A 19,782-nucleotide genomic window follows, 5' to 3' on the forward strand; every position below is an offset into this window, starting at 1 on the left:
GAGAGTCCACGATAACGAAGACATCACAGATGGAAGGCCGTCCGCCCAATCCTTCAGTGGCGGAACCAGCTAGAGATTCCCAGTCAGAAACGCTTGGAGTCAAACAGCAGTACAGTCGTTCCAAGCAGGTCACTTGGGGCAAGATTGCAGGCAGCAGCCGGAAGGAGAACCCACCCTCGAGAAAGGAACCGCTTCAGGGTAGGTCTCCGGGCTGTCAAGCGGACGAGGGAGCCGAACAGGAACCCACACTTGCATCAGAGCCTAATGCTGCGCGCAGTGGCCCCGCAGGTGCCATGAGCCTTCCCCGCAACACTGGCTGCGGCGCGAGGCCCACCTGCACGAATGCCACAGCCCGTTCCTGCGTGGACGCAAGCTTCCTGCCACGGAACGCTCTGGATCTAGAGTTCTCACAAGAAAGCCAGCCTCCTGCCGCAGTACATCCAGCAGCACCCTGGAAAGTTGGGGCGTAGCACGTGGGGCTCCAGGCCTCCGCCCCTCAGGGGGCGGTGCCAGGCTGGAGCCCCCGCCCCCCAGGACGGAGGGTGGGTTACGGCGACCCCGAGTCCCCTACTTCCGGGCCAGGCCCATCTCTCCGCAGTGCTTGCCCTGGGGTGGCAGGGCCGCTGCGTGGGCTGTGAGGGGCGAGAAGGGGCAGGGAGGGCGCCGGTGACCCGCAGAGCGGCGCCGCCACCTTGGACGCAGGTCGCTCTGAGGGAGAGAGAGCTTGAGGCCGCTGAGGCTGCCGGGAGCCGAGGAGGGCCCGCGCGGCTGGCCGCTGAGGCTGCCGGGAGCCCAGGAGAGCCTGCGCCGGCCGGCCGCTGAGGCTGCCGGGATTCGAGGAGGGCCAGCTGCAGTCGCAGGCTGGTTTCTCAGCGCAGCTTGCCGGGGAGGCTTGCTACCTGGGCTGATGGAGACTTGCAGTTTGTCACGTAACCGCAGTCCGCTCGCAAGTAGTGGCTGGCGTTCACTGAAGGGCGGCCGGTTCTGGAATTCTCGGGGACTTGCACTGGTTCCGGCCACATGGTCGCTGTCACTCCAGAAGTGGTATCTGTGTTCCAGGCGGAGGCAGAGGGAAGAGGTCAGCGTGCAGGTCCTTGATCCCTTTGGTCAAGAAAGCAGGTGGGGCGCCTGGGTGGCTCAGTCAGTTAAGCGCCCGACTTCGGCTCAGGTCACGATCTCGCGGTCCGTGAGTTCGAGCCCCGCGTCAGGCTCTGGGCTGATGGCTCAGACCCTGGAGCCTGTTTCCGATTCTGTGTCTCCCTCTCTCTCTGACCCTCCCCCGTTCATGCTCTGTCTCTCTCTGTCTCAAAAATAAATAAACGTTAAAAAAGAAAAAAAAAGAAAGCAAGCAGGTTAATACCTCCCCCCACCCCATTTGATATGTACAAAGCAAAATCTTACCAAACAAACAAAACAAAAGAGGTTCTAAGAAAACTCCACGTGGCACATACTGAGCATCCCAGATTCCGTTTCCTCCTTCATTCTTAAGAAGAGCCGTGTGACTTAGTTTACCACCATAATGTGTTCTGTTAAAATATATACATCTTGCGAGACTCTCTTGAAGCTGTAGGTAGCCTTGGGATATCATTCCAGCTAATGAAACCTAACTAGGAGACTCCTAGAGAGTGTGGGGAAAGTTTTAGCTTCCTGATGAAGGCATCTTTCCTTCCGCCATCCCTCCTTCCTTCCATCCTTCCTAACCCTCTTCCTTTCATCCCTCCATCCCTCCTGCCCTCCACCCCTCCTTTCTTCTTTGAGCCTAAAACATATACTTTTGGGGAAGCCATCTTGCAAGTAGGAAGCAATGAGCAGGAGGATTAAAAGTACAAGCTGAATGGGGCGCCTGGGTGGCTCAATGGGTTGAGCATCCAACTTCGGCTCAGGTCATGATCTCTCAGTTTGTGAGTTCCAGCCCTGCGTCACGCTCTGTGCTGACAGCTCAGAGCCTGGACCTGCATCGAATTCTGTGTGGCCCTCTCTCTCGGCCCTTCCCCTGCTTGTGCGCTCTCTCTCTCTCTCTCTCTCTCTCTCTCTCTCAAACATAAATGAACATTTTTTTTTTTTTTAAAGTTCAAGCTGAAGAAGAGAGAGGAAGGAGACAGTCTGGGATACTGGGGAGAGTGTGAAGTCACTGCAGCAGCCTTGGATTATGTCTGGATCTTTTATAATGTGAGAAGAAATCAATTCCTGCTTAGTTAAAACCGTGTGTCGACTTTGTCACATCCAACCAAATCCGTCATAACAGATATTGTTAGTCCTGTATTGTCCAAACTCATCTGGACACAGAAACTCTTTTGCCTTGTAGAATCCGTAACCACATTCCACAGAATTGTTGTTCTGTTGGGCATATTTTAGGGAAAGACTGAACTGGTAGCATTAGAATGGATTTAAGTGAGGAAAAGGGGGCAGCTCCTCTACCAAGATGTTACGAGAGCCTATGTGCTGCTCCTTGGGTGCATGGAAGGGGTACCAGGGAGAAGGGAGTGAGTTTTGATAGAAATGTTACCATAATTGAAAATAGCTCAAAGAATGAGAATCAGAAGTCCTGGAAGCATTACGTCAAAAGTACATTACGCATCTTTATCTTCAGAACACAAATATTTTCAATATTATGCCCCACTGTGAAATTTATAATCTAGTTTTCATTACTGATTTGCATTACTAGCACAGGAGTTGTAATTTAAAACATCTTCCACGAATGAAATATACTTCCCAGCTGGTTGCTGCTCCTGCCTTCTTCCACCTACAGTAATTCAAAGTAAGCACCAGCTCTTTATGATTATTATTTTATGAATCCAATGACATGGAAGTCTGGGAGGCACTGTGCATTTGCTGAGAAGAAAATAAGGGCTTCAGGGTTGTCCTGGAGCTATGCTGTCCAAGAGGGTAGCCGCTGGCCACATGCAGCTTTTGAGAACTTGAAACATGGCGAGCCTGAATTGAGAGGTGCAGTAAGTTTAAAATACACACAGGATTTGGAAGATTTGGTATGAGAAAAGGAATACAAAATATCCATTAATAATTTATTTATTGGGGCACCTAAGTGGCTCAGTCAGTTAAGTATCTCTTGATTTCAGCTCTGGTCATTGTCTCATGGTTCATGGGATCATGGGTTCATGGGATTGAGGCCCGCGTTGGGCTCTGCACCAGCTCAGAGGCTGCTTGAGATTCTCTCTCACCCTCTCTCTCTGCCCCTTCCCCACTCACTCTCTCTCAAAATAAATACATAAACTTAAAAAACTTCGTTTTATTTAATTAATTAATTTATTTATTTATTTATTCATTCATTCATTCATGTATTTATTAGGTGCTAAAATGATATTTTTGTGATGTACTAGATCAGTTGCCTGTATTATTAAAATTAATTTTGTCTGTTTTTTATCACTTTTTAAAATTTTTCTTTAATGTTTATTTATTTTTGAGAGACAGAGACAGAGCGTGAGCGGGGGAGGGGCAGAGAGAGCGAGGGAGACACAGAACTCGAAGCAGGCTCCAGGCTCCGAGCTGTCAGCACAGAGCCCCACGCGGGATCATGACCTGAGCCGAAGTCGGATGCTCAACTGACTGAGCCACCCAGGTGCCCCTTTTTATCACCTTTTAATGACAGTGCTAGAAAATTTTAAATTACCACTATGGCTGGCATTAAGGCCAGCATTATATTTCTATTACATGTGTTCTAGACACTCTTGTCCCAGTATTGTGACCTTTTGAGGGAGCCTTTGGGCTTCAGTTTCCCCAGCTATAGAATAGGGTAATTGCTCCCAGTTTTGGATCTATGAATTGTAAAATTTGTGCATTTCCTCTTTCCCTTTTTTTGTCTCTTAAGAAAAACACTTGAATATTTTCCTGGAGAGAACACGGAGCTTGGAGTTAGAAAGCCTGGTTTGAATACTATTTCTGCCAGTCCCTAGCCAAGTGATTTTGGGTAAGTTGCTAATTTTTTAGTATTAGTTTCACATGGGAAGAACTCACATTTGAAGCGTTTTAAAGAAAATCCTACCTGAATGTGAAGCTGGCTCTGAGTAGACACATGGTTGTCTTGAAAATGAAGATGTTCATTTACAGACACAGAAAACAGTATATAGGAAATGTATTTTACAAGATAGAGGAACATTTTCCCAGCAGCTTACAGCCCACAGCCTAAAGTATAAAAGTACATAAAATGCCTCCCACAATGTCCACATTAGTTATTTTCAATCATTCTGCTGAAGGCTGAAGCAATTAGTACTTAGGTCCCCAGCAAGAAAGGAATCTCTGTAAGAAAACAAATATGTGCCAAGTGATATTCGGGAACTGAGAATACAGTTGGAATAAAAATCAAAAACTCAAAAAAACAGTCAAAAAATCACACATGACTCCTTCCCCTCATGGTGCTTATTTTTTCAGCAACTACAGAAGTTCCAGCATTGCACAAATCTGTCAATAGCAATTGGGAACAGAAGGAGCAAGCACGAAAGATATGCAGGTGTCAACATTTCTATAAACACAACAGAAAGTTCCTGTTTAAAGTTAGAACTTTTGGGGTGCCTGGGTGGCTCAGTCGGTTAAGGGGCCAACTTCAGCTCAGGTCATGATCTCGCAGTCCGTGAGTTCGAGCCCCGCGTCGGGCTCTGTGCTGACAGCTCAGAGCCTGGAGCCTGTTTCAGATTCTGTGTCTCCCTCTCTCTGACCCTCCCTCCCCCGTTCTTGCTCTGTCTCTCTCTGTCTCAAAAATAAATAAACGTTAAAAAAAAAAAAAGTTAGAACTTTTGAGAAATTATATGCAAAATGTCTACGAATTCTGCCACACATTTATGTCCTGTGATACAAGTAAGTGGCAAGCCAGGGATGGACAAATACAGGATGACTAAGAAGACGGAAAAGGTCAGATGACAACAGAAACTCAGAGTGATGCTAGGAGCCAAATGACAGGAAAGTCTGGGGATCCAAAGCAGAGAGCATAGGTAGGGCTTGGGGCAATTTCCTGAACTTGGGCTTTAGTATGAGTTTTCAAACATTGGAGAGCAGTGTCCCCAAGGTCCAAACTTGCAGGTTCAGCTCAGGAACCAACAGGTCACATCAAAAGCCACTCTCTAGCTGTGCCTGGATGGTCTTCCTAAAATTCTTTACACGTTTACACTTTATCTGTGATTAAACCACTGGCAATGTATATACTGTCACCATTCATGTCACTCAAGGAATCACCTTTTTGTGTTTATAAAGAATCCAGTTACAATCATTGACTCATACATTTTACAGAATACTGACTCCTGGGGTAGATGTAATCAGACACATGCAGTGTCCTGACCACTTGGAAGTAGAATGGTGCCCAGGCAAGCCCTTTCCCTACCTTTCTTCATTCATTCAATACATATGTATTGCATATCTGTGTTATGGGTTGAATTGTGTCCCCCCAGAATTCATATGTTGAAATCCTAACCCCCAGTACCTCAGAACATGACTCTATTTGGAAATGAGTCCATTTCAGATGTAATTATTTAAGTTAGGATGAGGCCATATGAGGGCTGGGGAGGCTAATCCAATATGACTGGTGTACTGGGAGCTGAGATGGAAATGAATAAGATGACTTCAGATGGTGATCAAGGACAGCCCTTAGACACACCGCATTATAGGTTCTTCTTTATTTCACTCTTTTCTTATTTTGCTTTTATCTTACTTTATTCACAAAACTGTGAGCATGTAAAAACGTAAATCAAACTTGGATAGCTGCGGTGCTGGTATGCATTCCATTCCAGGAATGAATGGCCAATTGGCATTCGGAATCTCCCATTACAGAACCTCATACTTGTAATCCAATCCTACTTCCATTTTCCTTCTTCAGTGCACATGGTCACTCTCCAGTATGATGCCTTTTAATCAGCAACAGTTCTCCCATATTCCTTCTATATAATATAAAGTTATATCTTTACAGTACAAGTCCATAAAGCCTCACCAGACATATAGCCTACTTAAGCAGGCTGAGAAAAAGAATGATTTTCATTGTATATCACTGGGCATTCTTTAAAACTTTAACAAGAGTAGAGAATTACGTGAATGAAAAGTAAAAGTAGAAAGCTGGGATGAATTATGGCCACCATGCTGGCAGTCTCAACAGGAATGTATAAAGGTGTATGTTATGCAGGACTAACAAATGGATAAAAGATATTATCGTGAAAGTAGAGAAGTGGCTGCCTGGGTGAAGATGCTTGTGGAATCTTTTATGGCTTAATATGAACACAGCTTTAGAATGTATAATATAGTCAATGTCAAACTGAAAAAAAAAAGTTTATGATAATACAATTTGACCATTCATTTTTTCCCATTGCCTCAAATACTTCTTTACCAGAAAAAAAATTTTTTTTTCTGTGTATGGTGATACATACTAGATAGATGTTGGATGGATGGATGGATGGATGGATGGATGGATGGATGGATGGATTCATGATGGATGGATAGATAGATAGATAATGATGAATGGATAGAGAGATAGAGATGGACAGATACAGATAATTGTATCCTAGGAAACAATGTAGAGAAACCTGGATTATCTAGTCACTTTTTCAAACTCTCTTCCCCAAGTCCTAATGTGCCTCTTTCTCTGAAGGGACATTTGCCATTTTGCCAGGACAAGTCTTCATTATTCTTTTTTTTTTTTTTTTCCATTGTTCTTCATGGTACAGAGCTACCCCAGCACCACAGGTGTTTGGCATCCCTGAACCCTGCCAAGTGTACCTTCCAACCCTCAGTCATTAGGATGACAAACACATTTCCAGCACACTTCGAGCTCTCATCTTAATTCAGCAGTTGCCATCAAGTTAGCCAGCAGGTTTTCTAGTCTGCCCAATGCTGTCCACTCAGTGTTGCAGAAAAATCTGGATTGGGTGGCAATGCATAAAAATGCATTGTTTTCGGGGCGCCTGGGTGGCTTGGTCGGTTGGGCGGCCGACTTCGGCTCAGGTCATGATCTCGCAGTCCGTGAGTTCGAGCCCCGCGTCGGGCTCTGTGCTGACAGCTCAGAGCCTGGAGCCTGTTTCAGATTCTGTGTCTCCCTCTCTCTGACCCTCCCCCGTTCATGCTCTGTCTCTCTCTGTCTCAAAAAATAAATAAACGTTAAAAAAAATTAAAAAAAAAATGCATTGTTTTCCATTCTGCATTACACCCAAATGCCTGGCCATCTTGAATAACTGGAATATCTGCTAACAACTAGGCCCACATTTCCACATGGCCTCGGTCTGGGGGGCTGCTAGCCCCTCCCCACTATACCTGACTTGTTTCCCTCTTTAAGGTACCTTCGTGGCCCCTAGTGCATCTAGCTTAACACCTAATTCCCAGATTCTGCCTTTAGAGCTGCAGTTGACCACTGATGCCTGGGTCCCCACAGATGTGATGGACTTCTCTGGGATGAGGCCTGAGAAACAGGACTTTTTATAGCTCCCCAGATGCTTAGAAAGTGCAGCTAGAGCTGAGAACCCTGCTCTAAAGCCTTGTTATTCAAAGTGTGCTCGGTAGATCTGGTTATTCCCAGGGTCCATGGGCAGATAGCATCAGCATCACCCAGGGGCCTGTTGGAAATGCAGAACTTCAGGTCCCAGTCCTGACAAGGCTGTAACAAGATCCCCTATGACAAGGTGATCTGTAAGCATGTTAAAACAACACCGACATAAGCCCTTTCTCCTCTCTTTGGCAAAGCAGTCATTCCAATGGCTTTAAACAGCACCTCCACGTGGATGACTCCCACGCAAACCTTCCCTGGTACATTATACTATGTTTATACTATGATTACATAAAACTGCCATGACTTTCCATTCAGGCTTCCTGCTGGTTCTGACTTTGGGAGCTGTGCTTATAATTTGGAGTCTCCAGGTTTTTCTCTATTTCCCAGATTCACTGAAAATGTGTCCTGTAGGTTGCTGTTGTTTTTCCTTGTAACTGTGTAAGTTTTCCAGGAGGAGACAGTTCAGAAAGAACTAAGCTTCTGCCGTGCTCCTATCAGAAACAGAAATCACTTTTTTGGACTGAAAAAAAAATAACTTATGATTTATTCCCTCTCTCCTGTTTTTTCTCGTCCTGGAATTGCTTTTGTTTATGTATTGGGCTTCCTCAAATGGTCCTCTAATTTTCTTATCCTTTCTTGTTATCCATTGTCTTTTTTTCCCTCTACTTTCTGGATATTCCTTAATTTCATTTTCGGTAGGAAGCTCTTTCTGTGCTCATCCATATTCCCTTGACACATGCATTTTCATGTCCCCAAGACTGTCTTCAGGCTGCCAACACCTAACAACTGTCAGCCAGGGGACTTTCTATGGCGACAGTATCCCACTGGGCTCTTATGAGCAGTGAGCTATAAATACCGAGGAATTATTCTGCCTTGGGAACAGCCTCCACCTAATGACTGATTGGCTTTTTCCACTTAGCTTATTTCCTTGGAGATACATCCATGTTGCTGTGACTATAAACAGTCTGTTCCCTTTTATTGCATAGTATTATTCCTTTGTATGGATGGACCACAGTTGGCTTAATCATTCATCTGTTGAAGGACACGAGAAATTGGAGCTATCACAAATAAAGTTGATGTCTGGATATTTGTGTGAACATAAACTCATCTGTCTAGGACAAAATCCCACAATGGCAATGATTGGGTTATATGATATTCGCATGTTTCATGGTACCTGGTTTTTGAGCTAGAGGGCTTTAGACGTCACCTAATGGTAATGAAAACTGTTCCCAAACTTTTGGACAGATAGGATGCAATCAGAATATTACTATATGAAAAGTAACAACTTCATGCAATATGGAAATTAAACTGGACATGAAGGGTTCAAGAAATACTGTCATGATGAGAAGGATAAAGGAAGTGAACAGAAGAGAGTCAATGGGAGTGGACAAGAGAATTGGATCCAGGCGGCAAAGTTCTTTGGAATCTTACAGGGTTAATTCCATAGTTGGAAAAGGATACCCTTGTAAAATATGACCCTGTGGTCTTCTTCAATCCCCAGGAGGATGTTTGAGGAGAAATATAAACAAAGCAAAACAGAAGAGAAAGTTGTGCTTAAATTTATTTGTAATGTGTCCATTTAACATTAAAAACTATTCCTATAAAGAATACTGTGGCTTAAATAATAAGAGAAAAATCTCCACCTCATTTTCTTTTCCTACATGCAGCCTCTCTGTACTGCTTTTAATAAAATAAAGCATGATGTGCTTCTGTGGGTAAATTATGATTTTTCCCTAATATATTCCAATTCAAACTATTTTCAGAGAGCCCAATCTGAAAATTGCTCTCATATCTATAAAAAGCACATGTATTTTGAGAAATAAAAGATGAGAAACAAGAAGAAAAAGATACTTAAAAAAAAATTCTACAGCCGGTCTAGTTACAGCTTGAGCCAAGAATCTGATGTCCTGAGAAAATAATTCTCTCCGACAGTTTTAGAAAAGGAAGAACCCAGATAAAAATAAGCCTCTAGCAAATGGAGCCTGGACAAGAATCTATCCCCCCCCCCAAAAAAAAATCTAATTAAAAATATATACCATCTCACTTGCATATCTTATTTTGGATCCCTTAAAGATAAATTATTATTAAATCTTTTCCAAGAATTGCCCAACTTTAGGGGTGCCTGGGTGGTTCAGTCGGCTAAGCGTCCAACTCCAGCTCAGGTCACGATCTCACGGTTCATGGGTTCGAACCCCGTGTTGGGCTCTGTGCTGACAGCTCAGAGCCCGGAGCCTGCTTCAGATTCTGTGTCTCCCTTTCTCTCTGCCCCTCCCCTCCCCCCGCCCCCGCTCTGAAAAATAAAATAAATACTAAAAAAAAAAAAATTGCCCAACTTCATCATAACCCCCTATGTCTTTGTAGTTTCTTATCACAGTGGTAAGGTTGAGGGTGGGTAGCAGGGGCGTATGTTGTTTTGTTCTGTTTGTTTCTTCACGGCAGATCCTGCCGAGATGGAAAGCAGCCCCAACTATTCCATTTTCCAAATTTGGATGTTCAGGAAGTCCGGTTTCAATAAAGAAGAAACAACAAGCAAAACACACAAGGAAACAGAAAACCTGAAAAGATACATTTGCACCCAGTTGTGTAAAGCCAGAGGGATGACACCATTGATGAAATCTGGTGACATAAAACACCTGTGAGTAGAGCTAATCACAGACACCCCGGACTCCTGTGGGTATTACTTTCCTTCCATGAATCTTCTTCTCCAACCACCTCTTTCTCCAGGTTGTTCCTGTGCCCTCCTCCACAAGGAATGCAGGGTTCTGTTCCAAGGATGACTTTAACGAGACGTGAGGCCAAGCTTCATGTGGCAGAGCCACCTCGAGACTCTGAAGCCACTTCTCATGAAGCTGTGCTAAGTGCATTTCCTAATACTCCAGAGCAGGCAGTTTGGGTTTTTCTGCTATCTTTAAAAACATCAACATACGTCTTTTAAAGCTCCCAATGCTAGAGAGACTTCATGGAGTCAGATACACAGCAGAGTCCTCTAACTTGCTTGTAAATCCTGAATTTCCCAGATTCTTTTCCATGTGAATACGTTCATTATCAAACCGTAGCACATACAAATGTATTCTGTAGCTAATGACCTGTTTACTTGAATTGCCATTACAGGCATTAAGGTCCTTAAGTATGCATAATTTCCAGCCAAGCAAAGGAGAAAAAGGATCATTCCAAGCTTAAGAATAATTGCATACATAAAATTTTCATATCTTTATCCATTTAAGGAGGAAATTTCTTGAAAACTGCTCTTCCAGGGTGACTGGGTGGCTCAGTCAGTTAAGTGACCAACTCCTGATTTCAGCTCAGGACATGATCTCACGGTTCATGAGTTCAAGCCCTGCATCGGGCTCTGGGCTGACAGCATGGAGCCTGCTTGGGATTCTCTCTCTCCCTCCCTCTCTCTGCCCCTCCCACTCTCTCTCTCTCTCTCAAATTTAAAAACTTTTTTTAAAATGCTCTTTCAGGTTAGAGTGGGAGAGAGCCAAAGCATAAGAGACTCTTAAAAACTGAGAACAATGGGGCACGTGGGTGGCTCAGTTGGTTAAGCAGCCGACTTCGGCTCAGGTCATGATCTCGCGGTCCATGAGTTCAAGCCCCTCGTCGGGCTCTGTGCTGACCGCTCAGAGCCTGGAGCCTGTTTCAGATTCTGTGTCTCTCTCTCTCTCTGACCCTCCCCCATTCATGCTCTGTCTCTCTCTGTCTCAAAAATAAATAAACGTTAAAAAAAAATTAAAAAAAAAAAATGAGAACAAACTGAGGGTTGATGGGGGTGGGAGGGAGGGGAGGGTAGGTGATGGGTATTGAAGAGGACATCTTTTGGGATGAGCACTGGGTGTTGTATGGAAACCAGTTTGACAATAAATTTCATATATTAAAAAAATAAAAATAAAATAAATGAGAAAAAAAAGAAAACTGTATTCCACAAACAACTTTATAAAGATATCTTTATCTGAAAACACTGACATTTTTGCTTATAAGTCACATTGTTGACATTCCATAGAAAAATAAAGGCACAGCAAATATATTACAGAGTGCTATTAAGTAGAAAGCAATAAATGTGAAAGGATGGCAAGTCAAAGTTATATATTAAATAACTAATTTTTATAAAATTAGAGCATACTTTTTAAGTAAATACATGCCATGTATTATAAAAGTATTTAGTAATAAAATTGCATATTAAATATTAAAAAAAATAAAAATTTAAAAAATGCTCTTTCATTCAAAAGCAGAACACATCCATACTTCTCAAACTGGCTATATTTGAATTCATTGTTTTGAACCTTAAATAATTTTTCTCTGCTGTTCCTGTGTTTAAGTATGTTTAAGTAGATCATGTCCAATACTGGTATTTTACTGAAAACTTCTAAAATGTGGGTTAAAACATGTAAGTATATGCACCATGGTAACCAGCCTTCAAAATGGACCCAAATGATGGTAACCGACTGGAGTTCATACTCTCATAATCCACTCCCACACCAAACCAGGACTGGCCTTGCACCAACAGAACACAGCAGAAATACTAGTGTGTGATTTCCAAGCAGAGCCCATAAAAGGCATTAAAGCTTCCACCTTTGGTCTTTTGCAACACACCCATTCTGTCAAACGCCACCCACCATGCTGCAAGGATACTCAAGCAGCATGTGAAGACGCCATGTAGAAAGGGACTAACATGTCAGACAACTGAGGCAGCTGCCTGGAAAGGAGATCCCAGCTCTAGTTAAGCCTTCAGATGCCTGCGGCTCCAATCAACAACTGACTGCAACCTCCTGAGAGATCAGAGCCACAATCACTCAGCTGAGCCCAAATTTCTGACCCACAGAAACCCAAGAAATAAGGAATTATGACCAGGGTGCCTGGGTGGCTCGGTCGGTTAAAGCGTCCAGCTTCGGCTCAGGTCATGATCTCCCCCTTTGTGAGTTCGAGGCCCGCATCGGGCTCTGTGCCAACAGTTCGGAGCCTGGAGCCTGCTTCAGATTCTGTGTCTCTTTCTTTCTCTCTCTCTGCCCCTCCCCCACTTGTGCTCTGTCTCTCTCAAAAATAAATACATGTAAAAAAATTTAAAAAAAAAAAAGGTGGAAGGAGCAGACTACTTTAAAAAAAAAAGAAAGAAATTATGACCATTGTTTTAAGCCTCTATATTTTGGGGGTAACATGTTACACAGCTGTAGTAATTTGAACACACACACACACACACACACACACACATATACGCCGAGCACAGATTACCCAGAAAAGGACTCAACTCCAACAGGAAAAAAAATTTTTTCAAGGTATCAACCCTTCCCGCAGATTATTCAGTGGATCACATAAAATATTTTTTGGGGGGGTGGGGGGACCTGGGTGGCTCAGTCAGTTTGGTGTCTGACTTCAGCTAAGGTCATGATCTCACAGTTCATGGTTTTGAGTCCCATGTCAGGCTCTGTGCTGACACCTCAGAGCCTGCAGCCTACTTCAGATTCTGTGTCTCCCTCTCTCTCTGCCCCTCCCTCACTCATGCTCTGTTTCTCTCTCAAAAATAAATAAACATTTGAAAAATTAAAAAAAAAAACTATATAAATAGTCTTTAAAGCATCAAAAACCAAACATGGATATTTTGCACATCAATTAAATTTTTTCTTCTTACAACTACTGTACTTCTTGCTACAAAGTTCCTTTTTCTGATTGTATTTTGATCAAGGGTGTAGAGATAGTCTATATGGCTCTCCAAAATTTTCCATAACTGTCTAAATACAGTTGCCAACAACCTATGTCCGTTATGAAATTACATGATATGTAATCTAATTGACAAACACTAAATTGAGACTACGTAGAGTATGACTTATTTTTTTTTCTACAAAAGAAAGCTTCAGAGCTTAATTGAATTGGAGGGGAAATATTGAGATAAAATTTTAAATGGTCTATCAAATATTTGCATTGAAGAAGGGTTAAACTCATGTTTTTTTCTTTACTTTGTATGTAACAGACTGAATATTAAAAGGTACATTATGAATAACACTATACTGGATATATGCCAAGCCCTCTTAATTTTTAAGAAACAAATTATTTCTTTCTTTATAAAATCCTATGAACCGACTTGCTGTACCTTGCTACATGTTTCTAATCTTGCTACATCTACACCAAAATGAAATTCTTATCATGTTAGCCAATGTCTTTTAGCCAAATGTATCAAATTATATTCATGGAATCAAATGTATGAGAGCTCACAGATGAGTGGAATAACTCAGTTCATGAAATTATATGGGCAAATGCAGTATTCAGATGGCCTCTAAAGGGAACACAGCCTGTCATGCACAATAAAATTTAAAACAAAAATTAAGAAGGTTCCCCCACTGTAGCAGGGAATTTCCCAAGCATGGAAAACTGCCTTCTGTATTCTGGGTAATTACCCAAAATATAAAATGTCTATTTAATAGTCCTTTCTTCACCCAGACATTTCTCTGCTCACAACCATCACCTTCTTATCCCCAAGTACACTCTCTAATTTTACAAGGAAATATCCTGGGGCGGGGGGGGGGGGGGGGGGGGGGGGAGATAAAAGGAAGTAAATTTAGTCAGTAGCTATCCTGCTTCCTTGTATTTCTAGATTTTATTCTTCACATCACAGGGAAAGAAATGGCACCAATTGGCTTTTTGTTTGCCTTTTATTTTTCACGTTAACTGAGCATTTTCTAAGACCACATTACCAATCTAAGCATTCAACTATTCCATTAGCATTACTCGTTCAATGCCCAGTAACCATGTGGGTCATTCCCCCCTTTCACTATTAGGAAACTGAGGCTGAGAGAGAGTAAAGGAAGTCTGCCCAGCCCATAGAGTTAGTCTGCGACAGGATAAGAATTCAGAACCATGAGGTCTGAGACCAGAGCCTATACCCTTAACCACTGCTCTGCATCCGTGATCGTTTTCACACACACAAAAAGGCACCTGTTATCAGTAGCTTTATCACCAGGTATTTATCATCTATTCGATGGGGTGGAACAAAGTAGAATTCACAAGAAACCTGGGATTCCCCTGCACAGGTGTTGTATACCTTACTCCGCGTCCCTCAGACATCGCAGAAGCCCAACAGACATGGCAGTGACACTACTACACGTGATTAATGTACAAAGAAGTACATCCAAAGGGGGGTTTCCTGACTTACAAGAGTATAAGTGAAAACCCAAGTACCTGTCTAATTCAGCTACTGCAAGAGATTCTCAAAGCAGAGTGCCTTTGAAGGAAATGTGTGTGGTCACAGATTTGGACTGATGGATTGGTGAGAAATCAAGCAGCATCAAGACAGGCTGAGTGAGCTGTTGTAGTCCTGTGTATTCCAACCCTGTGTATTCCATTGTGCACATTCTTGACCAGTTTTCAGGTCAAAGACACAGTAGCCAATGCAAAATTAGAATCAGGGGTGCCTAGGGGCGCCTGGGTGGTTCCGTCGGTTCAGTGTCCGAATTCGGCTCAGGTCGTAATCTTGCAGTTTGTGGGTTCGAGCCCAACATCAGGCTCTGTGCTGACAGCTTAGAGCTTGGAACCTGCTTTGGATTCTGTGTCTCCCTGTCTCTCTTTGCCCCTCCCCCACTCACGCTCTGTCTCTCTCTCTCTCTCAAAAATAATTAAACGTTAAAAAAAAAATTGAAAAAAAAAAAGAATCAGGGATGCCTGTGTGGCTCAGTTGGTTGAGCAACTCTTGATTTCACCTCAGGTCATGATCCTGGGGTCATGGGATCAATTTCACCTCAGGTCATGATCCTGGGGTCATGGGATCAAGCCCCACGTCAGGCTCTGTGTTGAGTGTGGAGCCTACTTGGGACTCTCACTCTCACTGTCTCTTTCTCTCTCTCTTTCTGTCTCTTTACCCTGCTCTGCTCTCGCTCTCTCTCTCAAAAATAAAAAATAAAAAAAATTAGAATCAATTCCTAAAATAGAAATCAATCCATGGAAGTCGATAGCAAATATGTAACTAGGGAAAACTTAGCAATTTGAACATCGGGAAAGTGACCTTACTTTGCTAATGGCAAGCCATCTTCTAGAAACTGTGGAAGAGTGAAAAATAAGTTCATTTGCTTTTGTGCTAGACACTCACCAATTCATCACTACAAAGATTTATGAAAACTCACAGAGAAAGGAATTCTAATAAATGTAAGGAGTAAAAAGTGATCTCTGAGGAATTGTCAAATCACCAACCTGCTGTAACGATGAGGGAGTCTGAATGAGATCAATACACCTAAGCATAAAATAGACAAATCCCGTAACTGCTTGCCAAGGTAAAGCACCTTTAGGTGAATAACAATTATGATGATGATGATAGTAATAAAAATATCTTCTAGGGTTTATATACATTTCTTGAAAAAAATTACTTCCTGAGAAATCATCACTGAATTATATTTAACTATAATATACATTACAGTAGACTTTTGACCTGTCTGGTTTTTTTTCCAAGATATCTAGTCCAGTATGCAAAAATTTATTTTAAAATCTTAAAGGAGCGTGTGGGTGGCTCAGTTGATTAAGCATCAAACTCTTGAGTTCAGCTCAGGTCATGATCCCATGGTAATAAGATTGAGCTCCGCATCAGGCTTGGGAATCTCTCTCTCTCTCTCTCTCAATCTCTCTCTCTCTCAAAAAAAAAAAAAAAAAAGTAAATAGGGGAACCTAGGTGGCTCAGTCAGTTCAGTGTCTGACTTCGGCTCAGGTCATGATCTCACAGTTTGTGGGTTTGAGCCCCACATCAGGCTCTGTGCTGACATCTCAGAGCCTGGAGCCTGCTTCGGATTCTGTATCTCCCTCTCTCTCTGCCCCCACCCTGCTTGTGTTCTCATTCTCTCTCTCTCTCTCTCTCTCTCTCTCTCTCTCTCAAAAATAAATAAACATTAAAAAAAATTAATAGAAGAAAATATAATCTTAAAAACAAAAGTTATAGGGTTGCCTGGGTGGCTCAGTCAGTTGAACATCCAACTTTGGCTCAGGTTGTGGTCTCATGGTTCATGAATTGGAGCCCTACTCTGGGCTCTCCGCCTCTCCTCGTACCTCACTTGTTTGCTCTCTCTCTCTCTCTCTCTCTCTCTCTCAAAAATAAACATTCTCAAAGAGTTATAGTTCAGACTTTAAAGAGCATTAATGCAGTTATATGATTTTTTAAATGATGAATCTGAAGGTTAGACAAGTTGCCTGAATTACCCAAGGTCCTACCATCATTTTGTTCACGTCTTTGTCGATTCACTCAGCAAATGCAATGTAAGGCAGCAATCATGCTGAGCAATGTTTATACTCAGCCTGTACAGGCTGTATCACTGTTAGTCAATGGCAAAGCTAATATTACATCCAGATCTTGTCACTTCAAGTCAAAGTTGTACAGAAAAAACAAAAGGTACCTGTGTCCACCCAAGTGGGTAACCAGTCTGGGTAATACCAGACAGTATTAATAATCCCTAATAGCAATGCACAGAGCCAAAGCACCATCACCATAACTGCCATTACAGAGGCCTAAATTATTCCAACATCCATGAGCAAGTCTGGTATTTTCAGAAACACTTAACAGTGAGTTCTGGAAAAGTAAAAGCCATGCCTCATTGTCTTCAAGCTGATAGCATGTGGCATAGTAGTCAGTTACCAAGACCAGAATATGTGCTCAGTGAAGACTGCCTGAATGAGTCAAGAAAGTTTGTGTCATTCTGCAGGCACTTTCCTCATCCTTTTTGACAATGACCTTAGGAAAGAGAGAGGGGGAAATGAGACTAATAGGGGCAGAAGTAAAGGTGAAAATGGCCAATATTCAGAGAAGTACAACTATTCAAAACAGGCAAGTAAGGACTCTTATGGAAATTAAGTCATACTGATGGATTTAGGAAGATCAGCAGATGAGATTTCAAAGGTGGACAGAAAAGGAAGCACATACTAATGCCCTAATCAGAGACATTGCTGATCTCTGCACATTAGGGCCTTACAGACTGAAAAAGTTAGACCAATGCAGACACACAGAAAGCAAAGACTAAAAAACAAACAAACAAACAAACAAAAAATGCCCATTCTAGCTGGAACTCAGAGCGTCGCTACTCATTATTGGCATCTACATTAAAGACAAATAGGAAGAAATGAGGCTAAAAATAGCACTCACAACAATTCAACAGCACAGTGAATACATGTAACGTTGATGCCTCAATAGCTGCTCTTTGTTAACAGAAGTCATACCTTCATTTGTCACCAGCTGGGTTTTTTTTTTTTAGATTTTTTTTTTTAATTTTTAACGTTTATTCATTTTTGAGAGACAGAGGAAGACATGGCATGAGGAGGGGAGGGGCAGAGAGAGAGGGAGACACAGAATCGAAGCAGCCTCTAGGGTCTGAGCTGTCAGTGCAGAGCCCGACATGGGGCTCAAACCCACACACCGTGAGATCATGACCTGAGGTGACGTAGGACACTTAACCGACTGAGTCACCCAGGAACCCACCAGTTGTTTTCTTTAGTATCCCTTCTCGCATGTCTGTGTTGGTCTAACTCTTTCGATTGGTAAGCTCCTAATGTGCAGACATCAGCAATATCTATGAATGGAAACACATGTTGGGAGTAAAGGAAAATAACAGGTGGATGGGAAAAATAAATTAGACATCTTGGGGATAAAAAAAAAAAATGTCATTGAAATTCAAAGACAGAAACGGCTCTCAGCTGAACACAGCCAAGAAAAGAAATTGCAGTTAGAAGTTTGCATCAAGGAATCTACCAGAACAAGCAAGCCTAGAGTTAAAAATTAGTTTAAGCAAAGGAATATCAAGGGGTTCCAACACATATCAAACTGGAATTCTAACAGAAGAGAAAGGAAATGAAAAAGTGAAGAAAGTCTTTCATAGCTTAGAGCATTCCTGAATTATCCTAGAAACGTTTCAGAGCTCAATAAATTTCTTAAAGTGAATCAATGGGAATTTGTAAGTGTGGGTTTCCATGTTTCTCTGCTCTTTCCTAAATGACTAACCTCTACATAAGTCCTTAGAACTTGCAAAGTTTTCTTCACTTATGGTCTCACTTAATCCTCTGAGCAGCCTTGTGATATGGGTGTCATTAAACTTATTTCTCATACGAGAAAACTAAAATTCACAGGGAAATATAGAAGCTTTCCTACAATCCCACAGCTAGAAAAGAACAGAGCCACGGTGAGTGCAATGGTGGTAAAATATGTCCACAAATTTTTTTGATACTTCTCCCTTCAAAAGGTGGAGCCTAGGGGCACGTGGGTGGCTCAGTCAGTTAAGCATCCGACATCAGCTCAGGTTATAATCTCACAGTTCATGGGTTTGAGCCCCTCATTGGGCTCTGTGCTGACTGCTCAGAGCCTGCACGAGCCTGCTTCGGATTCTCTGTCTCCCTCTCTCTCTGCCCCTCCCCTGCTTGTGCTCTGTCTCTCCAAAATAAATAAATGTTAAAAAAAAATTTTTTTTTAAAAAGGTGGAGCCTAGTTCCCCTTCCCTTGAGTGTGTGACTTGCCTCTAACAAATACAATAAGAGTGAAATGAACATATGTGATATTCAAGACAAAGTCATGAAAGGCACTATGGCATCCATCTTGCTCTCTCTTGGATCACACACTCTGGGGGAAGGCAACCGCCATGTTGTGAAGATACCGAAGCGGCCCATGAAACACATCCACTTTGGCAGAGGCTTTCTGCCAAAGTGCAGAGAGAACAGCCACCTTCTACCAAAAGCCATGAGAGCAGACCCTCCAGCCTCAATTAAGGCTTTAGATGACTTCAGCCAGGGTTGAAATCTTAACTGCAATCTCATGAGACACCTTGAGTCAGAACCACCCAGCTAAGCTGCTGCCAAATTCCTACCCCCAGAAACTATGAGATAATAGAAGCTTGTTTAAGGTACTAGGGAGTCATTCTGCAGCCACAGATAACTGATATACCAGGAAATAAACACAGAGGTCTTGACAAAGCCAGTGTGCTCTTTTATTTCCCACCACTACTTTTTCCATGACTTCTTGCACAAAATCAAAATATACTAGCCCACTGAACTTACATTACATTTCCCTATCAGCTCAATCTTTGCCAATCATGTCACCTTTTCCTGTACCTATTTATAGTACTTCCCGTATTCTTGAAACACTGGTCTCCTCTTAAAGACAATAGGGCCACAAGAACAGGAGACAGATCAGTTCTGGTCACCAGTGTATCCTAGGACCAAATTTAGTGTTCAGTAAGGAGTAAGTATTCAATGAATATTTTAGATGAGTAAATATCCACATATGATAGAACCAATCTGTCACCAGAACTTGATTCTCATTTTATCTTGAACCAAAGGGGAATACATTCTGTGTCTAAGAGGGA

At 42.4% G+C, this 19,782-nt stretch overlaps 1 protein-coding gene across 1 annotated transcript in view; it reads right to left on the reverse strand.

Annotated features, from left to right (window-relative positions):
- Positions 1–457: 457 nt before the first annotated feature.
- The window catches only part of LOC109248352 (uncharacterized), a 50,552-nt gene continuing 31,227 nt past the window's right edge, over positions 458–19,782 (reverse strand). The window contains exon 2 of the mRNA XM_053891896.1: positions 458–1,048. Coding sequence (XP_053747871.1) covers positions 568–1,048 — 481 coding nt within the window. The 3' untranslated portion in view covers positions 458–567. The remainder of the gene's footprint in view (positions 1,049–19,782) is intronic.

The sequence above is a fragment of the Panthera pardus genome, unplaced genomic scaffold, assembly GCF_024362965.1.
Source record: "Panthera pardus isolate Hobbes unplaced genomic scaffold, ASM2436296v1 HiC_scaffold_27, whole genome shotgun sequence".
NCBI lineage: Eukaryota > Metazoa > Chordata > Mammalia > Carnivora > Felidae > Panthera > Panthera pardus.